General features: G+C 45.2%; 1 protein-coding gene across 4 annotated transcripts in view; it reads right to left on the bottom strand.

Annotated features, from left to right (window-relative positions):
- Positions 1-22095, bottom strand: part of Egfr (epidermal growth factor receptor) — a 173597-nt gene that overhangs the window by 31206 nt on the left and 120296 nt on the right. For all 4 annotated transcript variants that reach the window (XM_042054959.1, XM_038326971.1, XM_038326979.2 and 1 more), the window contains exons 4-15: positions 19558-19692; positions 16156-16224; positions 15690-15808; positions 14533-14674; positions 12572-12688; positions 11929-12055; positions 11759-11832; positions 10854-10944; positions 8146-8345; positions 5774-5906; positions 3420-3510; positions 1152-1309 (exon numbers count right to left, since the gene is read on the bottom strand). In XM_042054959.1, the coding sequence (XP_041910893.1) occupies positions 1152-1309; positions 3420-3510; positions 5774-5906; positions 8146-8345; positions 10854-10944; positions 11759-11832; positions 11929-12055; positions 12572-12688; positions 14533-14674; positions 15690-15808; positions 16156-16224; positions 19558-19692 (1456 nt within the window). The remainder of the gene's footprint in view (positions 1-1151; positions 1310-3419; positions 3511-5773; positions 5907-8145; positions 8346-10853; positions 10945-11758; positions 11833-11928; positions 12056-12571; positions 12689-14532; positions 14675-15689; positions 15809-16155; positions 16225-19557; positions 19693-22095) is intronic.

The following is a 22095-nucleotide window of genomic DNA, read 5'->3' as shown; positions in this document are numbered from 1 at the left end:
TTAACATTGCTCATTAGCGCTCACCTTGTCTTAGTCATTATTTTTAGTACATTATAGATACTAACTCATGATCACAAAATCCTGTAATTTATGTTGAATTAGTTATCACTGGATTGCAGAAGAATGCATTTAGATGCACAGCACAGTAAAGCCAGGTGTTGGTATTGGAGAGATCCACAGAAAAGGTGAGTGACAGTTCTGAGTAAGAGGGAAGATTTTAGAAATACAATGACATGGGTAATATATGTGTGTATATATGTGTATATATATATATATATATATATATATATATATATATATATATATATATATATGAAAACCCTGACACTGTTCTGGTTACTAAGTGTGATCTGATTCAATTGTTAATTTATAGTGTTCCAGTCAATCAAATGTATAGAATCAGAACACTTCTGCTAATTCTACTCCAGCCAGCTTTAATTAAAGCCACTGAAGTCAGCTTAACAATCAAGCAGATTTTAAAAAGGTGCTTTGGAACAATTCAGGAAGAGTTAGTGCATATGTGTGTGTTCATGTGCGCTCACATGTGTGGGCACTGTGTGAAGTCTAGAAAAGTCAACACCAAATGTCATTTTTGAAAAACAACTACTCCCTTTCTTTTTGAGTCAGGAACTCCCACTGAACTGAAATTCACCAATAGTTTGGCTAGCATGGATGGCCAGAAAGCCCCAGGGATCTCTCCACCTCTGCCTTTCCAGTGCTGGGGTCACAGGTATACAGTCTTCACTGCTGGTTTATTCTACATGGTGTTGGCAAACAAAATAGATCCTTAAATCACTGAATTAGCCACCTCCCCAGGCTCTTCCCCACCCCCAGTCCATATCATCCCCAACCCTAATTATACAAAGGGGGAAGAGGTTGGCAGCTTGGCAGTTGTGCCCATCACTCTTTTCTATTGCAACGTGGTGCCAAGGAACCTAGACTACCCGAGACAAACATCTTGAAAGACAGAGCGATATTTTTATCAACTTGAGATCTGCCCACCAGCATATCCCTTCTGCCACCACAAGTGCACAGTTGAAACCTAGTAGGGTCCTGGCTAAAATACAAGCCTATATAAACCACTGCCTAAAATTTAGGCATTTCCTGTGCATAAATTCACATGCTTTTGTAGGTGACTGTACTGCTCTTACCCATAGGTACAGTTTGGATGGCAGAGGTGGCAGACATTGTTGGCGTCTGCATACTTCCAGACCAGCGTGCTGTTCTCCCCCATGACCCCAGCTGGGCAGGTCTTGACACAGTGCGGGCCGTCAATGTAGTGGGCACACTTGATGCAGTTGTCTGGCCCCTGAAGCAAGATACAGAGAAGGTTAGTGATCTTTTAGTTCTTTTTCAAAAATAGAAATAACTTCCTGTTTATAATATTTACTGTGAGAAAACAAAAGCCAATAATATGGATGTTATTTATTATTGTATATGTGCGTGACTGTCTATGTATGACTGGAGCTCACAGAAGCCAGAAGCGGGCATCAGATCCCTTGAAACTGGAGTTGCAGGTGGCTTTGAGCTGGCACGTTGGTGCTGAGAATCAAACCTGGGTCCTCAAGAGGAGCAACCAGTGTTCTTAACCACTGGGGCATCTCTCCAACCCCAGAGCAGAAGTTCTTAAAATATGCAACAAGTGACATGGTTGCTCTTGCCTGCTGTGCCCGCAATAAGATACGTTTCTCCACAAACTCCCTGGGCTCCCTGGGAGAAGAACACAGTGAACTGAACATGCCGTACCTGGAGTGGCGGTAACTATTTCAAGTAACACCAATGACCTAGCCCAGACATTCAGAGACATCTTAAGGGCAAAGAAAGGGTCAGAATGCTGGGACTGACCTGAAATATAATATGCTGACTGTCTTATTTTTTCCCGACTGTCCTGAAACAAATTCAATTTCTTTTAATATGTTTTATACTAATTAGCTAATCATGAATGTGTGTGGTTGCACTGTGGAGATGAGGGGACTTCCTGCGAGAGCTAGTGTTTGCCTTCTACTATGTGAGTCTCAGGGATGGAACTAAAGTATTCAGACCCGGCAGCAAGCTTCTTTAGCATCTCCTCCTGGCCCTCAGATAGACTCTGCTAACTCAGATCAGCTATACAGAGCAATTCGATTTGTGGGCTATAATCTGTCAAGAAAGGACAGCTGTTATCTTGTTCACCATTCTCAGTCCCTCTAGAACAACCAAGTTGAATAAAGTACATGAAGGTTTTCATAGAAAAAGCAAATGAATTTATCACACCCAAGCATAAACTAAACTGTGTTCTTCACCATATTTTAACAGTATTTTAAGGTATCATGGGCATAGTACTTGTCAGAGTCATTTTGATTGGTCTACATGTGTTGTTTATCCTTTTCTTTCCTGCATATCCCATCTGAAGTTAAAAGTACTGAGGGCGGCCAGACTTTGGCTTGCTGAGGCGCATGAAGGAAAACCCTCTTTTGTATTTCTTCGTGGGAAGGAAAAGAAGGTGGCACATGGCAGTGCTGGCTGCATAGTGGGCTGTGAATGTGCAGTGCTAGAGTCTGTCTGAAAAACCTGGAATGTCCTTGTAAAATCCCCAGAAACGAAGGCAGCGGGACGTGTGCTTCACACTTCACCAGAGGACTGATAGGCAAGGGTTTCCCCCCCTTGGCTCCAGTAACCAACCGTTCAGCTGTGTCTGCACAGAGGCAGAACACACTCAAAGCCAGAGCAGCTGGAAGACTAAAGCAATAGCACCAATTATTTCTCTGCAGCCACGAAGATTCGATCCAATGCCCTGCAAGCTTGTACACACAGGGCTTACTTGGCAACCAGTCATGCTGACAGTCTCGGTTTCCTAACTCAGGTCTGTTACGCTCCGCTTGACTGATGGACAACCGCTGAAACAGGATTCAACGAGGACACGTAGAGTTTGCAGCCTGAACTCACAGGGAAACAGAGCCCCGACAAGGCTTAGTATCAGGTGTGAGCAGCATATTTGAGTCAGAGCAACCTGAATTCTCACAGACATCCCTTAGGAGGTTGCTACGGTGTGTGTAAAAAAAAAAAAAAGCAACTGATTGAAGAAAAATTGCTGGGATTCTTTTAAAAAAAATAGTGTGACTTGAACTTGTTAAAGAATGCTTTGGTGTAGTTTGATTAAACTTGGGAGATGATGGCAGATGGCCAAGGCTGTGAAAGCTGCCCACAGTGTCTCAGCCAGTATAGCCTGTCCTGTGATACAGTGGGGGAATGGCCACGGTGAAATAAGTGTGAGGCGCCTTTACCCTGCACAGTTCACTTTAAGGCTCAGATCCTGAGGCTCTCTTCCCTGGAAAGGGCCTGCACAGCCGTCTCTCCTACTTGGGGGTGGCTTGGATCATTGCTCTTCCTGCTGCGGCTTTCCCACAAAGCAGGGTAGAGCGCGGAGTAGGACTCCTTACCCGGCCTGTACAGGTGATGTTCATGTCCTGGGGCAAACATTCTGGATGGCACTGGATGCACTCGGATTTCTCCACAAACTCCCTGGGCTCCCTGGGAGAAGAACACAGTGAACTGAACATGCCGTACCCGGAGTGGCGGTAACTATTTCAAGTAACACAAATGACCTAGCCCAGACATTCAGAGACATCTTAAGGGCAAAGAAAGGGTCAGAATGCTGGGACTGACCTGAAATATAATATGCTGAGCTCAACTAATAGAGCCTTAGGTCACCTTGCAGACAGTTTCATTTATAACCAGAGTACTTCTCTGACCTTTTCCTACAGGCATAGTTTCTGAATGTCAGGCGAGAAAGCCAAATATGAAAAACATCTTTGCGAACCATCCTTTCCCTCTAAAACCCACATGGACATTTAAGCTGGAAAGAAATGGTTACTAAGACTAAAAAAGGCATAGGAAAGGAATGTTCAAACTTGTTCATTTCCGGAGTCTCTGGAAAACTCCTTCCTGTGTGCTGCATCCCCTGGTATTGCAACAACAGATATACTAAGCCAATAATAGACTCATCTCAGGCGGCCTTTCCTTTGCCTATTTAGTAGGTTAGGCTGAGCTGGCAGCATCTAGAAAGAGGCAGCAGGGACAGGAAGAGGGACGGAAGAGGCTGTGGAACAGCAGTAATAGCGAGCCGTCGTCAGGCTGAGCTGCAGAAGTAGTGTCTGTCTAGCTGTTTGGTGGCTGAAGAAGAGGGGACCGTCCAGCTTGAGAGGGGCGAAGCAGGTGCGAAGGGGAGGGCAGACAGAGAGAGGATGGAGAGCTGACGTCGAAGCATGGACCACTGCATAGAGCGGGAAAAAACAAACTTCAGGTCCTGGTGGCTGAGGGAGTTCCAGAGTACTTCCCGGATTTTAGAGCCACGGGTCTCACCCATCTGGGGCCCAAGGATTGTCACAGCAATACCGTCAAGAATGGAGGAGCCCGTCACTCAGGCCCTTCTTGAAGCTGCACCCATTGCTACGACAGGCTTGGGAATTCTAATGTAGTGGGCCTAGACACATGTCGTAACACCCAAGAGTCCCACACACTGCCGGCAAACGTAAGAACTCTTAAGACTTGTGGAGCTAAGGGTCCCCAAAAATCAAGGAATGGACAAGGGTTGTAACAGCAGAGGGTGCCATGCACACCTGTCCCTGCCTGCCTGTCGTCACTGCTCACTGATGTCAAACTGCGAATCGTCCAGAAGAGGCCAATGGCCAGCGCTGGACAGCTTCCCCCCAGCAGAACATAGAGACCACAGCCAACTGACTGGCAGTGAATAAACCCTCAGTGGTGATTTTCCGAGCTTTGTCTCCGTGTTGACTCCTGCAGGACTCTGGCTTGAGTGGTGACGAGGTGCTGCAGGCCATCGGCGTCTCACACTAAGAGCCCTGGGCCTCTGGGTGCAGTGAAGAGATTTGAAAGTTGAGGATATGAACGCCTATTTAGCACAGGAAGGGCTATGGTGGTGCTCCCTACGTGACGTTCAAATAGCAGTTAGAGCAGTAGCCCTAGGCCCATGGAGATGTTCTTACAAAATCAAAATTGCCTTTCCATCCAGCTCTGGAATATTTCTGGATACAAACTGTGGTCCACACCCTGTTAGCAAAACAGGATGGAAGATTTCCCGGCACTGCCTGTCACTCATGTGTCTCTCCTCCACCATAGCTTCCTCTCATCCCTTCAACAACAACAACAACAACAACAACAACAACAACAACAAAATGCCCCTCTCTGTCCTTCAGTTTAATTTTCTAAGTAATTTCTTTAAATCATTACTAGTGTTCACTTAAAACGGTATGCCAATATTGACATACTTTGTACTATCAATTGATTCCTTTTAAACTAACAACATACAGGACTTACATCTTTGTTCCTGGTTTTATTAAAATAATTTGCACCACTTAATGATCGGTGCATGTGACGGGCACCTAAAACTACAATTAATTAGGAAATGCTCTGTGTTGATATATTTTAATACAATGGGAATCGTGGACAGGAAAGAAAAGTCCAAACGCTCACACTTTCTTAAGTATGTCAGCTACTGTGTCTGTCCTATCTTGAGAATTTCTGCAAAATGAAAATTTAAAGTATTTTCAGGAAGAAAGACAGGGCAGATTATCAGGCACATTGAGGAACAATGAGAAACTTGCTTTCTAATGTGATGAACACTTTGGCAAAAAAAAAAAAGAACATCAAATAAACAAAGGATAATATCAAGAACAAGAGAGAAAGAGAAAAAAAAATAACGTGAATAACTGCAAGGCTGTAGAAAGAGCACGGGGCTCATCTCTTCAGCTAGACAGAGGCTACAGTGGCTCACCCCTCCAGCACGTTGCACTTCTCCACACACTCCCTGCCCCTGCTGACGTTCCGGCAGGAGACACAATCCCTGGGCGAAGGGCCCCAGCAGCCTTCCGAGGAGCATAGAGGATTACAGACGTGGCCTGTGGCCTCTGAGAAGACACAGTGAGTCACAGGGTCAGTCACAGAGCAGTAACGGGAGGGATCAGAAGAGGTGACACCCTTCCGAGGGACTGTGTGCTCTTCGAAGGCACACCTAGGTTCTGAGGAGAGTAGGGGACCATGGCCTTTGTTCACTGTGGTGTTCAGGGCAGCTTGGACCTGACTCTGGGGAGGCTTTGATGGTGGATGTCACAGCTGACAGACATGGCAGGAAGGTTGTAGCTGCTTGCTGTGTGCTGGGTACCATGCCAAGAGCTTCACATACAGGATCTCAAGCCACTGAGGAACAGCACGGTACTGGAATCATCACCATGTGTGAAAGAGGAAGCCAAAGCCAAGGTGATTAAAGAATAAAAAACAGGGCAAGTTCTCAAAGCCCAACCGGGTCAGAGCACCGCTGGTCCTCAATATTGCCTCTGTCAGTGTTTAGAGTCTTGCCACAAGTCCGTGGCATTTGCGAGTTTCAAAAGCTACTTTAATTTAGTGCTTTGAAATCAGAGCTGGGAACATAACTGTGAGATGTCATACATCCTCTTACACAATGTGTAGGTACATGTGTGCACTTGGACGTGGCGCTAGTGACTAAAGGCTGAAGTGAGCACAGAGCTATCTTTAGCCAAAATGTAATATAATGAAGGTCACATTTTGTCCTTTAAATTACAGGGAGCCTAGACCGCAGCACATATGCCACTCACTGATGTGATCACATGTCTAACAAGAAGCAACTGAAGGGAGAAAGGCTTTACTTTGGCCTACAGTTTAAGAAGGGTCACCGTCCGTCATGGTGGCAGCAGCATGAGGCCAAGTGTTCAAACACCTGAGCCTCCTGGGAACATACTCAACCTCATCATCCTCCCCACCTTCCACACCTGCTCTCAGACCACATAGGATTATGAACATCTTACAATACCAAGTGTGTTTATTCCATCTTCTTAAGTCTTTAAAAAAATTCCACTACCTTTTTTATTTTGTGTAGAGGATGTACATGTGCACGCCACTGTGGTGTGTGTGTGTGTGTGTGTGTGTGTGTGTGTGTGTGTGTCTGTGATATTAATTTCTGGGAGCTGAGTCTCTCCTTGCTCCATATGAGTCCTGGGAATAGAACTCAGCTCTTCAGGCTTGGCAGCAATGCTCTTTTCTGCTGAGCCATCTCACTTGCCCTTGGCAAGTCTTTAACAGTATCAATAGCGTTCAGAAATCTCAAGTCTATTTTTTCTTGGGACTCAAGGCAATCTCTTAACTGTTGCCCTCTGGGCAATCAGAAAGCAAATGACAAACTTTCCATATACAATGGCACATAATAATCATTCCCATTTCACAGAGGTGGAATGGGGCACAGTAAAGAGAGAATGAACCAAAGCAAGACTGAAACCTAGCAGAACTACTCAAGTTCTTGAAAGCCAGAGTAATTTCATCAGGATTTACAGAAGCTGGAAATAAGGGGCTCTCAAGAACTTAGGTAGCTCTGTCCTTCCAGGTCTGACCCTTGCAGTGTGCAAAAGCTTCCCCTTTGACCTGCTCTATCCCAAGCCTGTAGCTTTTTCTTTTTCTCTTTGGTAGCAGATATCCCATCATACTGACATCTCTAAAATCCTAAAATGTCCATTGAGACTTAAGCTTCATCTTTATGGGTTGGCATGGTGGCCTCTCCAGGGCTTCTTTTAGGGGCTTCAGCCCTGCCCATGTACTGACCAGCTTGGCTGGTTTTTTTGTAACCTTGGCACAACCTTCCATGCCCCCATCAATCTTATATCTTTCATGTGTATAAAACCAGTACCATGTGAAAGCTGCTGCCCATTTTAGGGGCCAGCTAAAGATGCAGCCTGGCCTCCAAATGCAGGCCATCTCTTCAGCTGAATTCTCAATTTAGGTTCTCTTCTTTCAAATGAATGTACATCTCCACCAGATGGAGCTTTTGGTGGTAGGGACTTAGCCCTTAGGGCCCCTGTTCCTTTTGTCCCAGTGTAGGGTAGAAGGCTGCTCTTTAAGGGTTCTCGTCTCTTTGCAGTTGTGATTATGTTCTCAGCATCTGACTTATTCATTACTTTAACTTCCACCCCCCACAAAAGTGCACATTTTCCATATCCCTGTGTTCACTCTTTGCTCCAGCACACTGTTGACCTGGGTTAGAGCAGTGAGCAGGAGCCGAGGGCCGCTTCAGCATTCCTTCTGAAAAGAAATTACCTCCAGGAGCTATGCACACAGGGTGAGATGGGACCAGCTACTTACTGCAGTCATTCTGGGCTCTGTTGGTCATGATTTTGGTTTTCTGATTGGAAGTCCCAAAGAATTTTTTCCAGTTTATGGTATTTGCGTAGCACAAGTTTCGGTTGCCAGAAATGACCACGTCTCCATCGCTTATTTCCTTGAGGGAACGCAGTCCCAATGATGTGATGTTCAGGCCAACAACGGCGAGAGAAAACTGACCGCTGAGTGGGGGAGAAGGAGAATTGTGTTGTATATGACAGTGAGAACAACACGCCACCCTCTGATTTTGTTTTTCTGGGCCACTTAGGTTTCCTGAAAACCATGTTCTCATTATTAATAATCATTCTGTGAAAAATATGAATCATGGCTTTTGAAAAACACGAGAGTTTTTTTTTAAGTTTCTTCAAGGAAAGGATGATTTCTCATCCATTTGTTATCTTTAACCTTGGGGAAAGTGGAGGCCTGGTCAATGGCCTGATGCCATTTCATTTGCTGTATTTATAGCTTTCCTAGAAATCAAGAACACCAAGATGTACTTGAAGTCAATTTGTCTGTCTGTCCATCTATTCATCTATTCATCTATCCAGGCTCATCCGGTCATGTTTATTGAGTAAATATCTGTAGTGTCCCTTGACAAACGCTGTATAGGTTAAACATCTGTCTGTTTTACTTAGGGAACCTGTCTACAGGTGATGCCGTCATACGGGCAGAACTTTTTGTTTCTTTCTTTATTTGCTTTTACATCTCTACCACACTTTCCCCTCCTCCCAGCCCCTCTCCCGTCTACTCCTCCTCCCTTTCTTTTCAGAAAAGGATAGGTCTTCCATGGAAATCAGTCAGCCATGGTATATCAAGTTACAGTGAGACTAGGCACCTCCTCTCATCTTAAGACCGGATGAAGCAACCCAGTAAGAGGAAAGGGTCCCCAAAGCAGGCAACAGAGTCAGAGACAGCCCCTGCTCCTACTGTTAGGAGTCCCACAAGATGACCAAACTACACAACTGTAACATAAATGCAGAATGCCTAGGTCAGTCCCATGCAGACTCCCTGGTGGCGGCTCAGTCTCTGTGAGCCCCTATGGGCCTGGGTTAGTTGACTCTGGTACTTTTTGAGTCCAGAGAAATGAACACAGCTTTAGCGAGAACGATTAGTCAAGAAGGGGAACTTAAGTAGCTCCATGGAGGAATGCCATAGAAGGACAACTTTCTCCAAGCCATGGTGTCTCATGTCTGAGATGTGGAAAGCAGAGCCAAGTAGGATTCTACAGGGTACGCTCCCACTGAATGACTAGGTTGAAGTTAGCCAGACAAAAGGGGAAGGAATGCCAAACCACGTGGGGAAAGAGGATGCAGGCTGTCTGCAGGCGGGAAGCGCTGGAAGACAGGCTTGGGGATGGTGGATGAAGTCAGAGCCCAGATCTATGGCCCTGCTGGAGGAATTTGGGTTGTCACAGCCAACTGATGGCCAAGCACATAGAAGCAGTGTGTATTTGTAGGAAGCTTCTCTGGCACCAGCATCAGGAATGGGTTGGTTGCCACAGGACGAAAGGAAGAGAATGAAAGTTAAGAGGTTACATGTCAAAGGAATAAAGCATTATTTGACAGCCCCTCTTTCTGTTCGTGGTTCTTCCTATTTCCCCCTTCATAGACCATCTCTGTTCACTGCCTGTTTCCAGAGAAGCGAGGGGTCCTGGGTAGGAATTCTCCTCAGAGAAGCCAAAGAGTCAGGATCTGCCTGGGGTCTTTCTGGCAGGTCAAGCTCCAGCATTTGGTGAGTTACACCAGGTCATAGAGCCCGTCCCCAGGCTGGCCTCGGTGAAGGAACGCTCCTGAGAGCCCCAGGAGGCAGGAAGCAGACGTAGCTGTGTGCTTATTATCACAAGCGTCTGACTAACGAAGCTGGTGGAAAGCAATGCATTTTCTGTGTGTATCGTGTATGATATGATGTGGGGTTAGCGGTGGCAAATTTCAGAAAAGGTTCTCCTAATGTTTCCAAGGCAGTTTGAGCTGCACATGCCCAAGCTTCTCTTCCTCACCACCAATCTTAGCATTTCTCTCACTCTATTAAGAATCTCCCTCCCTCCCTCCCTCCCTCCCTTCCTCCCTCCCTCCCTCCCTCCCTCCCTCCCTCCCTCCCTCCTCTTCCATTTCTCCCTCCCCCCCCCCTCTCTCTCTCTCTCTCTGTATCTTTTTCTCTCTGTGCACACACTTCATTTTTGTGTCTGGAAGAGTGGACATTATAGATCCCCAAACCATTTAGTGCTAAAACATCACTTGGGTCCCCTTGTGCCATATGTTAAATAATTTCAACTTCATCACTATCAAAGATTAGCCAAACACAAATAAGGACATTCTGTAAAACACCCACTCACATTTCCCCAGAGTGTCAAGGCAATAAAAACAGTCAAAGCCATAGGAGCTAGGGATGTTTGAAGGGGACTAAGAAGACATTAGAAGTCCGTGCAATGTGGGATTCTTGAGAGGACAGAGAAAGGACACATGCATTTACGGAAAATCTAGCAAACTCAATAAAGTACACGGTTGAGCGCACAGCGCTGTGCAGAGTCAACATCTTTATCTTAATCCACACATCGTCTCATGTAAGTTGCTCACATTAGGGGAAGCTGAGTGGAAGCTCATCTTTGTCCTGTTTCTGTACCTCCCCTTTAAGGCCAATTTCAAAATAAAAAGTAGAGATAATCTCCCAGGCTTTGGTTACGGCTGACTTACTGTTGCTTTGTTCTGCCACGTATGATTTCTAGGTTCTCAAAAGCATGGAGGTCCGTCCAGTTTTCAGGCCAAGCCTGAATCAGCAAAAACCCTAGAGGGGAGGAAGAAAGGCTTACACCCATGATGCTGGAAAGTTCTTTGTTTTGTAGGAAGCATGTTCTAGGACTCATGGTGTTTGGACAGTGGCAGTGGATTCTCTGGTCCTCACCACTAAGGATGACAGTGTACATACTGACACATATCCGGGTGATTTTTTTTTAATGAAATCCTGCCTCCTCCATGGAACTTTGAATTCCTGGCTGCACCTCTCTCAACGCCCAGGCAGATTTCCACCCTACAGGCTGAGGATGTGCCCTGGCTATGATATCCTTCAAGGCTATCAGATTACACACTTCGTTCCTTCTCTAAATGTCTTCAAGTTGGTGCTTAGTTAGGTCTCATTTTAAAAGCTTTTTTCATTTAACTCTGATCCCCACATCAGTCTTGTTTCTCAGATCTAATTATCCCTTTTTACAGATGAAGAAAACGAAGTGCAGATAACAGTCATGAATCCAAGACTCCCCAGGGGGCAATCAATTGAAATCTGGTTCAGGAAACCCCAAACCCGAGAACCCACACCTTCCCTACTTTTTCTCTCTGGGACTTGGGGTCTTTGAGGATGAAGGCCTGTCTGAGCTGGGAAGAACTGTTAAATGTGACCACATGAGGTCCAGCATGGCTGCAGCCTTGGCTTAAAGTGCTTCCAACGTGCACAAAGGGAAACAAATTTTACAAACTCTCTAAGAATTAATCATAACGGTAGAGCTTCAGATACCACATTGCTATGCCAGAGAAGAAGGGGGATGTCTGGTGGTTTTTGTACAGTTTAATCTGCTGCATATGCTCCCGGATACACCAGCACTAACCTGTTATTTCCTTTACGGTTTTTAGGATATCGAGTTCCCTTGGGTCTAGAGGAGGGGTCCGTGTGAAGGAATCCCTGAAACAGACAGCAACATGATTATTGGTCATTTTCCATGGCTTCAAAGAAGTAGAATTGGTTGCTCTCTGTCCGGGTCACTCAGCTGTTACTTACCCCTTAAAGGCCACTGGCAGGATATGAAGGTCCCCACTGATGGAGGTGCAATATTTGAAGTGTTTGATGTTAGTCGCATTTATGGAGAGTGTGTCTTTAAATTCGCCAATGCCTATGCCATTACAAACTGTTAAGAGAGAGATTTGTTGCATTTACCTTTGCTGAACTAAGAAGGCTGCATCGCACAGGCAGAAGCATGAACCCCTGTTCCAGTCATCGTTAACTCATCCCACTATGAGGGAACACTCCAGGTGTCGGGACCCCTGGCAAGCTTTGGTGTTCCAGTCACCGGAATGGGGGCTTGGGGTTGCCCTTGTCACAGACCTTGGTTGGCTTTGAAGTCTGCCTGTTGTTTCGAAGACTTGAATCTAGCTACTCATAAAGGCATTGGTTCCCTGTTTTTCTGTCCAGGACAGTTCACCTACCTGGGCTGCAGGTGGCACCACTGTGCCTGGTTCAAGAGAACGCCCCCTCCCCCCCTACCTTGGTAACTTGGCTTTGCTAGTTTATCTTCTACTTTACAGAAAAAGATGCGCATTTTCTTTTTTAATTAAAAGAGTAAGGTGTGTTTGTTTGGACGTGGACATGAGAGTCTGGCACAAGGGTCAAGAAAAAGGTTTATCTACACCCGTAGGTGCCCTACCTTTGCGACAGGGCCCGTCACACTTTTTACACTTGCGAGCACCGTCTTCCTCCACTTCATAGTAGTCAGGACCGCAGGCCCGGACACACGAGCCGTGATCTGTCACCACATAGTTTCCTGAGGAAGGGATGATGAAAAGAAGGTGTTGAAGGCCATGGCAGGTGCGCCCAGCCTTCCACAAACATCCTCATGCCCCGCTCTACATGGGCCACCGGAAAAGTCCCTGATAGTTTGACTGACTTTACGTTGAGGAGAGAGGTTGACAGGTTTCGACTCGAAAGGGAATCAAGTTTGAGTTTAATGACTTTTCTGACGGTAATGTGGGGAAACACAGACATTTGATCACAGGCGTGAAAGGGGAGAGGGAGGGAACAGCACCGTGCATGCTCACTGACCAGAAGCCCGTCTGTGAACATCAGCCTCCTTTGTCAGGTTTGCATTTGGAACTTTCAGGTAAACCTTGAAATCGTACGCGACGCCTATTAATGCGTCTCTAACAGCCCGTGTCCCATTGAGGTGACTGCAGTTTGCTCTGTGTTTGACATCAGCTTTGCTCTTCCCCACCTGCCATGTGGTCCTTGGGGGAGCAGTGAGGAGACCAGCTTGTGCTGCTTCCCAGACAGGCACCCCAATCTGTCTCTCTCCCCCTTCCCTCACCTTTCTGTAGTCTATCTCATTTGATATTTATGATTTTAGTGTGCACTAGAAACTCTTTGCTCCTATTTTGAGTTTCCTAAATAGATCCCCAAAACTATGGGCATTGGTAGTATATCTGTGAGTCACATGCTCTTATTGTTTTAGGTTTTGTGTGTTTTTTGTGGGTTTTAAAGCTCTGTTAACTAAGTCTTCACACAGAGTCCATCTGTGGCATGACTGTGGCAAGTTTTCCTTCATCTTAGTTCTCTTTTACTTTACAGTGGCTTCTTCTTCTTCTTCTTCTTCTTCTTCTTCTTCTTCTTCTTCTTCTTCTTCTTCTTCTTTTCTTCATTTTCTTCTTCTCCTCCTCCTCTCCCTCCCTCTCCCTCCCCCTCCCTTTTCCCTTCTTTCCCTTCCTCTTCCCCTTCTTCTTCTTCTTCCCCTTCTTCTTCTTCCCCTTCTTCTTCTTCTTCTTCTTCTTCTTCTTCTTCTTCTTCTTCTTCTTCTTCTTCTTCTTCTTCTTCTTCTTCTTCTTCTCTTCTCCTTCTCCTTCTTCTTCTTTCTCTTCTTCTTCCTCCTCCTCCTCCTCTCTCTCTCTCAATAGACTTTCATCACTTAAATCTAGGTAGGCAAAAATCTTACCCTCTTAGTTTCTCTTTACATCTTTTTTGGGCTCTCAATTTCCTTTCTAGAAGTCAAGATTGGTTCTTAAGTTTCTTTATACATTGCTTCACTTTCTCTGTTTGGGAGTGATCTGTGTTGCCGTTGCCCTATAGGTTCCAGCAGAATACAATCATACATAAACAAAGCCCGAACCCAAATGAGTAAATCAAAGCAAAACTTAAACTGCAATCCTCCAAGATCCCATCTTTAGCCATAGCCTTTTCTACTCAAGAAGGCAGATCTGCTGCATTTTCTAATTTAGGTCTGTTAAATGCCAGCATAGTAGAGAGTCAAACAATGATGGTCCCAGAGGGTTGTGATTTTGTGTTTGTCAGTTCCAGGACACCCCCATGTTACTATAGCTGGCCCTCAGACTTGGCATAAAATAACAGGTGTCTTTTGTTACGAAGTCTGGTCGCCAACCACATGAGGACCAGCACAGGTGAAGACAACCTTGAAGGAGAGGAGCCCTGTATGCCACAGGTTGCCTTTGCCTCTGCCTCTGTCCCTCAGCACTGAGTTGGCTGATCATCTTTGTATCTAGCTGGGCATACGCTAATCTACACAACAAGGCAGGCACAGCAGGCCCCAAACTGTCTAAGAGTCCCGCATAAGACGAAAGAGGTCACGGAGGATGGGTGAATCAAAGGTGAGCAACTCACGGGGGCATTTCTTCACACAGGTGGCCCCAAAGCTGTACTTCCCTTCCGGGTTGACATCCATCTGGTAGGTGGTGGGATTGTACAGCATCAGTGGTGGGCAGGTGTCTTTGCATGTGGCTTCGTCTCGGAACCTGTGGCAGACCTGTCATAGGAGGGACAACATGGCTGGTCAAAAACGTGCCATCCAAATGAAAGAAGCCCAAGGCCAGGCAGCCTGAGGTCAGGCAGGCCAGTGGCAGATCTCAGTGCTTAGGTGTTCAATAAGAGGGGGGAGAATCTAGTAAGCCTTTCCATGGTGGTCAGAAACACCCTCTTCTAAAAAGTATTAAGTATTATTTTTAAGTATACTGACTGTCCCAGTAGCTATAACTTAGGGTTTGTGGTTGGAAAAAACTATATCTCTATTGATTATAGGTGATGAAAAATAAAGAAACATGACATGGCAAGAATGGCATGGCATTATTTTTAAACCCAGTTTACACTGAGTTTCTCTTATAAAGAGCACTTTAGGAAACATTTTGGAACTTGTCAAAGTGCAGAAAGGTTTCATGCGGAAAAAACCAGACACAAGGTTTGGCTCTTACTAAGAACCCCATGTAGAGCCTTCTCCCTGGGCTTCTCATTAGATCCAACCCAGACTGCCCAAGTGAAGAAAAAGTCCCCAGGCCCAGCTCTGGTTTCTGGGATTTAAGAATCTTCCGTTTCCAGAAGCCGTAGAATAGTTTAGACTGTAGCTTAGGGTGGACTTCCTCTTCCGTAGCCTGACAGGGCCTTGCTTGGTTTTATACCAACCCCAGGAATCACATTTACCAGCCCTGGCACCTGCCAAACTTCACACTAGAGCTTTTGCCAGAGCTTTGGTTGTGGCAGGGGGAAAAAAAAGATACCGTGTGATGGTGTGGACTAGGGGAGCAGCCTAAGAAGCATCAGAATACGGTGGGCAAAGCAGATGATTCCAAGGCTATACTGCCCGAAGGTCTGTGAGACACATGTCAGGGGCTCTTAAAGAAACAGCTCTCTCCATCTGTTACAATGCCACTGCTGTTGACCAGGACAACACTTATTGACAATGTGCCCTACAAGAAGGTTCCTGTCACAGTCAGTGGGGAATAAGTGCAAAGCTCCCCAGCCCAGCTCCCCAACGCCTAGAGTCTTACCAGACAGTCACTCTCTCTGGGCCCCGTGCACCCAGCGGCACACTGGTTGTGGCAGCAGTCACTGGGGGACCTGCCTCGACAACGCCGGGAACATTGCTGGGCACAGATGATTTTGGTCACTGAAAAAGAAAGATCACTGGAGAAACACTGTCTAACTTTGATATTTGTGTGTGCTAGGAAAGTGGGAAGTGGGAGCTGAGAGCAGGGCACTCTGCATGACTCGGGCACTTGGGTAGCTGACTTCTAGGCATTTTATGACAGGCTGAAGTATCCCGAATGGTTAGCCTTAGATAGCTGTGTGCAGTAAGGTTGGTAAGACCGCCATTCATGAAACAGTTAACACGGGGTCCTCTGCCAAGCTTCTGTACTTGTGCAGATACCAAAGAGCGGGAGAGGATGGCCACACATTGTGTGGACTCTGCTCACAGCGGCGTGTTTCTCAGACCCTGACCCTTTGCCGACTTACATTTCTGGCAATTCTCTTCTCCTCCTCCCCAGCAACTTCCATTTGGACAGCTCGGATCACATTTTTGGCCTGAAATAAAAATCTAGTAGTTAAATGTGCATTCTGATAAAAGTGAACAAATGTCACGGAAGCAGTCTTGCCTCTCCCCAAGGTCCCAGAGGATGTTCTAGAAACAAGGAGCAGTTTGGAAACTGCCTTCATATTTGCCTTGGATGATTTTTCTGTTCAGCTAACAGACTCATTCAAGAAAAGAAGACCCGTGGACTGGTTTTGTTGGCACTTGAGGTTGTGGAAACTGAGAGAATACTTCTGACTTGTCACAACCACAAAGATGACAAATCTACATGAACCCAGGGTCCAGGAGGTGCTAAGCAGATTGGTTCCGTGTGTATGCACTCCCCTTGCTATATGGAATCTCAACTGAGTGGTGGGCAATCTCCGCTGAGTTTAGGGATGCGAAATCAGGGCTGGTAAATAAGCACCCTTCTTTCCAAGCCACGGAGTCGTGTAGAACATTCCACAGGAAGGGAACATTCTTATTCTGTGAATCATTTGGCCAATTACCTAAAATTTTAGCTAATAGCTGGCATGTTATTGTCTGGAAATCTTTGTAATTTAACCATTTTTGTATTTGGTCAATATCAAATTGCAGCTACAATGATTTCTAATCTCTTGAATTCCACTCTGCAATTAATCCCACCGAGAAACGCAAAGATCAAAGCGTGAGGCAGCATGTTTGTTGGAAAGTCCTGCAGTGTGGATTGGATTTAGTTTTCTTGCTTTTACTTTCTGTGGTTCTGGGTACTTAATGTTTCCACTGGGCTTTTAAAAACCACTCTATTTAGTTCTAATGCCCTCTTTGGGGACAAGCAGTTATCATACAATATAACTTTATTTCACAGGGAAGCTTATTTGATGGTGTCTGAGTTTGGTTTTTCCACTTGTCATTGTAAATATTCACCCTCATGTTTCCTTCTACGATTTAAATATATATTCATATTTATTACATATACGTAGTACATATTTGAAATTTATATTGAGATATGGAGTAGCTGATGACTGTGTTTATTTTCTTTCATGTAAATTCACTCTTGCAACCTTAAGTTCTAAACCTTATCAACAATAATATACACTGGTCACAGGGGGCAGCTCTTCTGAATCCAGACGCCTCACCTACATAACACGTAAAATCACCTCGTAATACTGATTTTGTTCTTGTTACAGATGAAATACAGACTTCTCCAAAGGATTGTGAGTCTGAGAAGCACTGGTCAATGGACGAGAGTGGAAGGGTAGGAGACACAAGAGACAGATCTCCTCTCTTTTAGTAAGTATAACTTTCATGACCTTACTTGATTTTTAAAAACTCCAGTATGCCATTTGTCCCTTAATCATTGTCATTACAGAACAATTTATTGAAGGCATTCTTACTGAAATGTCTCTTGTTTATGCAATTTTGATTCACTTAGGCTTATTCTCATGGGTACGTAATGACCCCTACAGGCTCATACGTTAAAGGCTTTAGGTCACAGAGTGGGGATGGCAACTTTAAGAGATTGAACTAATGACCACCCTGGCAAGATGTGCCCTAGGGTACAATAATGGCCTGAACGTTATGAGGGGTAAACTAACCATTCTCCAGTTGGACTTAAGATCCACCCCACAGGAGGAAACACATGCCTGCTGCTATAAATCTGGCTAAAAACTCATGGCTGGGGAGCTCCTAAGCCCTGGGGAAGAATTCGCTGCTATTATTCTGCTAAACGAACATAGCATCACACTGCCTTCAAAATACTTAGCTCTCTGCCATAGATTAGTGCCCAGTCCTCATCAGAGAGTCTTCTTTGTGTAGTAAATGATGATTACTACAATGACTCAGTGTCTGTGGAGTGCTCTACCGTACACAGGCCATCTGTAACACAGCCCTCACTCCTACGGCTCTAGGCACATCACAAAAAAAGGGTAGAAAGATTCTAAGAGGTTCAGGAGGGACTATTATGGAACATCATCTTCTGGACAAAACAGGGCTGTTGTTCGTGGGACCTCACAGCGACTGTGGCTGCCTGCCCAAGGCCTGCAGAAGACCAAGCCAATCAACATTCCAGCGTGGGTGGGGGAAGGGACCTCAAGAACCTACTCCTGGCTGTTGGAGGAGGGAGAGCCATTTTTCAAGGGTGTGGCCCCTGGTCCGTGAAGCATGCTCCAGTGGATGCCCCATACCCGTGCACATACATGCGGCACTAATTGTACTCAGTGGGTTATTAAAAAGATATGAAAGTGGGAGGGAGGCACGGGAGCAGAGGACTTGGGAGGATCACAGTTCATTGCATACATGTATGTCCTTGTCAAATAATAACTTTAAAGCATTATATTAAAACAGAGGTGGAAGTATTGGAAGCCCAGTCATCAAAGGCAGTGTCTTTGAAGGGACAGGAGGATTCTGACCCCTTCTCTCTTTTCTCTTTCTCTTACGGTGCCACAAGGTGACCATGGATGGTGGTTGTGGCTGCACACAAATATGGACATATTATGACTAATATCACAGATTTCCTAAGTTTTTTACCCCAACTATTTTAATCAAGGCATCAGTAAAAACTAAAACAACTGAGAAAAAAAGCCGCAAGACTTTTTGTTGAGGTTTTTAGGATTCATGTAGGCTCCGCTGGAGGTCTGAACCAAACTCATATGCAGCTCAGTTGCAGGAACAATAATAAGCGGGGCCATGCCTTATCTCGTACCATGAAAAGATCAGCACTATTAGGAAGAACAGGCTTGGTGGAGCTTGGAACGTGAAAACATCCAATATCATCATTTCCTATACAGTGCTAGAGTGGGTCACAGGTTGAGTCCCCACGCTTAGTTCTGGTCCTCTGCAAGGCCCTCAGTTGCAGTGGGCTGCTGGAGGAGTGGGGCATGGGTGAGCTGAGAACATTTAGAAAAGCACGGACAAATCCCCTCTCCGTGGTTCTGTATCAGAGTGTTTACACTGATGAGCTGATGAGCAGAGCGCACAGGATCAGGATGACCTGAGTGCCACTGTGAGCATCAGGAACAAGACAGAAGTACACATGAATGGGCAATGCCCATGAGGCAGAAGGGGAGACGCCCTGTACCATGACTACCTCTGCAACCTGTATCCGGGAGAAAGGTTCTCTCTGCTCAGTGATCTCACAAATGTTCCACCACCCTTGAAGGGATGGGTGTTGCCTTGTACAATGAAAAAAAAAATCTTACATTACTGTCTTGAATAAAACTCTAATGGAAAGATCATTTGTTTACTTCTTTTTTTGTTGTACGTTGATTCATCTGATCTAAAGTTAACATTCTCTTTCCCACCCCAACACTGCCCACTTCAACTCCTCAGAGGATCTGAAGCTAATGGAAGGTGAACAAGGCACTTACAGCTTCTCGGTTGGTTTTGGGATTCCATTGACATGTTGCTCAAAAAGACATCCTGCAGGATGTCCCTCCACTGGATGGTATCCACGTAGCAGAGGACGGGGTTGTTGCTGAATCGCACAGCGCCAGTCAGGATTTCTGAATGAATGGAACCACAGTAACCAAACTCTTTGACTCCTGTTAACTCACAAAATGCACGCACTAATTTCTTTACATTTCTAATATTCTGCTTAATGCTTCCCGTGGGCAAATCCAAAGTCCCCAAGGTCAGCCCCATAGAAGACCTGCTAGAGATATATAAAGATACACTTCATGATAATGAAGGAAAAGCTTATGAGTTTTTAAGGATTGGGTTGTGGATTTTAGAAATGCGGTAGCAGGAAGAGAAAGCCTATTCGGTATGCACGGCAGAAAGGCCATGTGTACAGTGACTTGTAGATCTGGGGTCATATCAGACAGACTAGAATGATTGTGGATGTGGAGGTGAAGTCAGAGATGAAGGACAAAGGGGAACTCCTAGGTATTTGGACTCTGAAGACCAGGACTGTCACCAGGCGACTGTCACCAGGCACACTCTCAGGTGCCAGTAGAGTATTTCCACTGAAGAAGGAAAGAGTGTGAGTGTGATATGAAATAAGAATTTTATGTATGAAGGTGACTCACATAAACACCAGTGGTGTAAGGTCACATAAGGCCGCAGAGTTTTTTGAAAGAAGAAATGAGAGGACTTTTACAAAGTCAGGTTTGAGCAAAAGTCAAACTCTGACAAAGGAAGAGGGCTACCTTAGCAACATTAGACATGACCATGGACGAAATGATTTATGCATACAAAAATCCACAGGTGCTCTGGTCTGCAAAGGTAAATTTGACTTGCAGGCTTCTTCCAGAGAAATGAAATGCACAAAGAGACAGAAATGTTTCAGCCATGTCTAAAGGAGACAGGACTGAGAACTGGGGCTAGCTGATGTGTAGGTGTTACCTCCGGCGATCCTCATCTGTTGGAGGAAGACCACTTGTTTGTTTTCTGGCTGCTTAGACCTGAAATAATCACTCAGAAGCTATATTATTTGCATTACTGCTTGGCCAATAGCTTAAGTGTATTTGTAGTTAGCTCTTATATCCTAAACTAACCCATCTCCATTAATCTGTGCATCACCACAAGGTCGTGGCCTACCGATAAAGTTTTGGCAGGCTCTAGCAGAAATATTTGTCTCCTGTGGTGGCTACATGCCTTCTCCCTGATTTTGCCTACTCTCTTTATATGTCTCTTCCAGCCTGGCTATATTCTGTTAAGCCATTGGCTGAAAGCAGATATAAGGAGAAAAAAGGCAGAGTCAGGGGAAATGCCATGTAATTGCCTGCAGGAGACAGATGCACCAGAACCTTGCCAGTAAGCCACAGCCATGTGGCGATACACAGATTAATAGAAATGGGTTAATTTAAGATGTAAGAGATAGCTAGAAATACAGTTAAGCTATTGGCCAAATAGTATTGCATATAATATAGTTTCTGTATGATTATTTTGGGTCTTGGCAGCCGGGAATAAATGAGCAGCTTCCGGCTACACTCATCAAGATCTAAAGACTATCATTCAAATATGGGAAAAAGCCTGGAGAGACAGCTTATACTGCCCAAATCTAGGGCACCTGGATTTGGTTCCTAGCACCCATAGTGCTTGTAACTCTAGCACCAGGAGATCCAATGTTTGTGGCCTCTGTGGGCACCTATACATACCCTCATGAACACCCCACTCATATGCATATAATTAAAAGTAAAAAAAAAGCATAAACGTGGGAAACCCAACTATAGACACAAAAATGGTCTCAACACCACACAGGCAGAAATGAGAAGCTCCTGTCTGCACGGAGTGCTAACATGGAAGAGGAAGAGCTCTCTGGGGAAGCTTGCAGAGACTGCTGGGTGACAAGGAGAGGAGATTTGCACGTGTTCCAGAGCATAGTGTAGAGGAAAGAGAAGCTGGAAGTGCTGAAGGCTTCCAGCAGACAGAGACACAAAGCAGAACTGCAGATCTGGGGCAGGTGACAGTTCTCTCAACAGATGACAGGGGATAAAAGAATTTCATAAGGAAGGCAGGCAGGCCAGAAAGTGCCACGTTGGGGAACTCTGCCTAGAAAATAAAGGTGACAGCAGTATGATAGAGAAAGAGGAACCAGAGGTATGAGGTCAAACTTAGCAACATAATATAGGCACAAACACCCAGGTTACAGTGACCACCAGAAGAACAGACAAGGAAACACGGAAGGGGGAGAACCAACAATAGGTAGCAACAATAATTACGGGAGGAGGGCAGGATTCAATAGCCTCCCCATTCTAACCGAATAGCGTTAGAAGGTAATGAGTAGAAAGTCAAATCTATTTTAATTTCAAAATTCAGGAAATTCTCAGTTGTGGCAGTAGCCCTATATTAAATAACTTGGATCTGTACAATTACCCTTGCATTAAGTATAAAAAATAGAGGTATTCCGGGGTAAGGGCATGCATGCACTCATACACAGAACAGCAACAACAACAGTAACAACC

This window comes from Arvicola amphibius, chromosome 1 (assembly GCF_903992535.2).
Source record: "Arvicola amphibius chromosome 1, mArvAmp1.2, whole genome shotgun sequence".
Classification (NCBI taxonomy): domain Eukaryota; kingdom Metazoa; phylum Chordata; class Mammalia; order Rodentia; family Cricetidae; genus Arvicola; species Arvicola amphibius.
The sequence above is the reverse complement of the archived record's forward strand: the minus strand, read 5'-3'. Positions and strand labels throughout refer to the sequence as shown.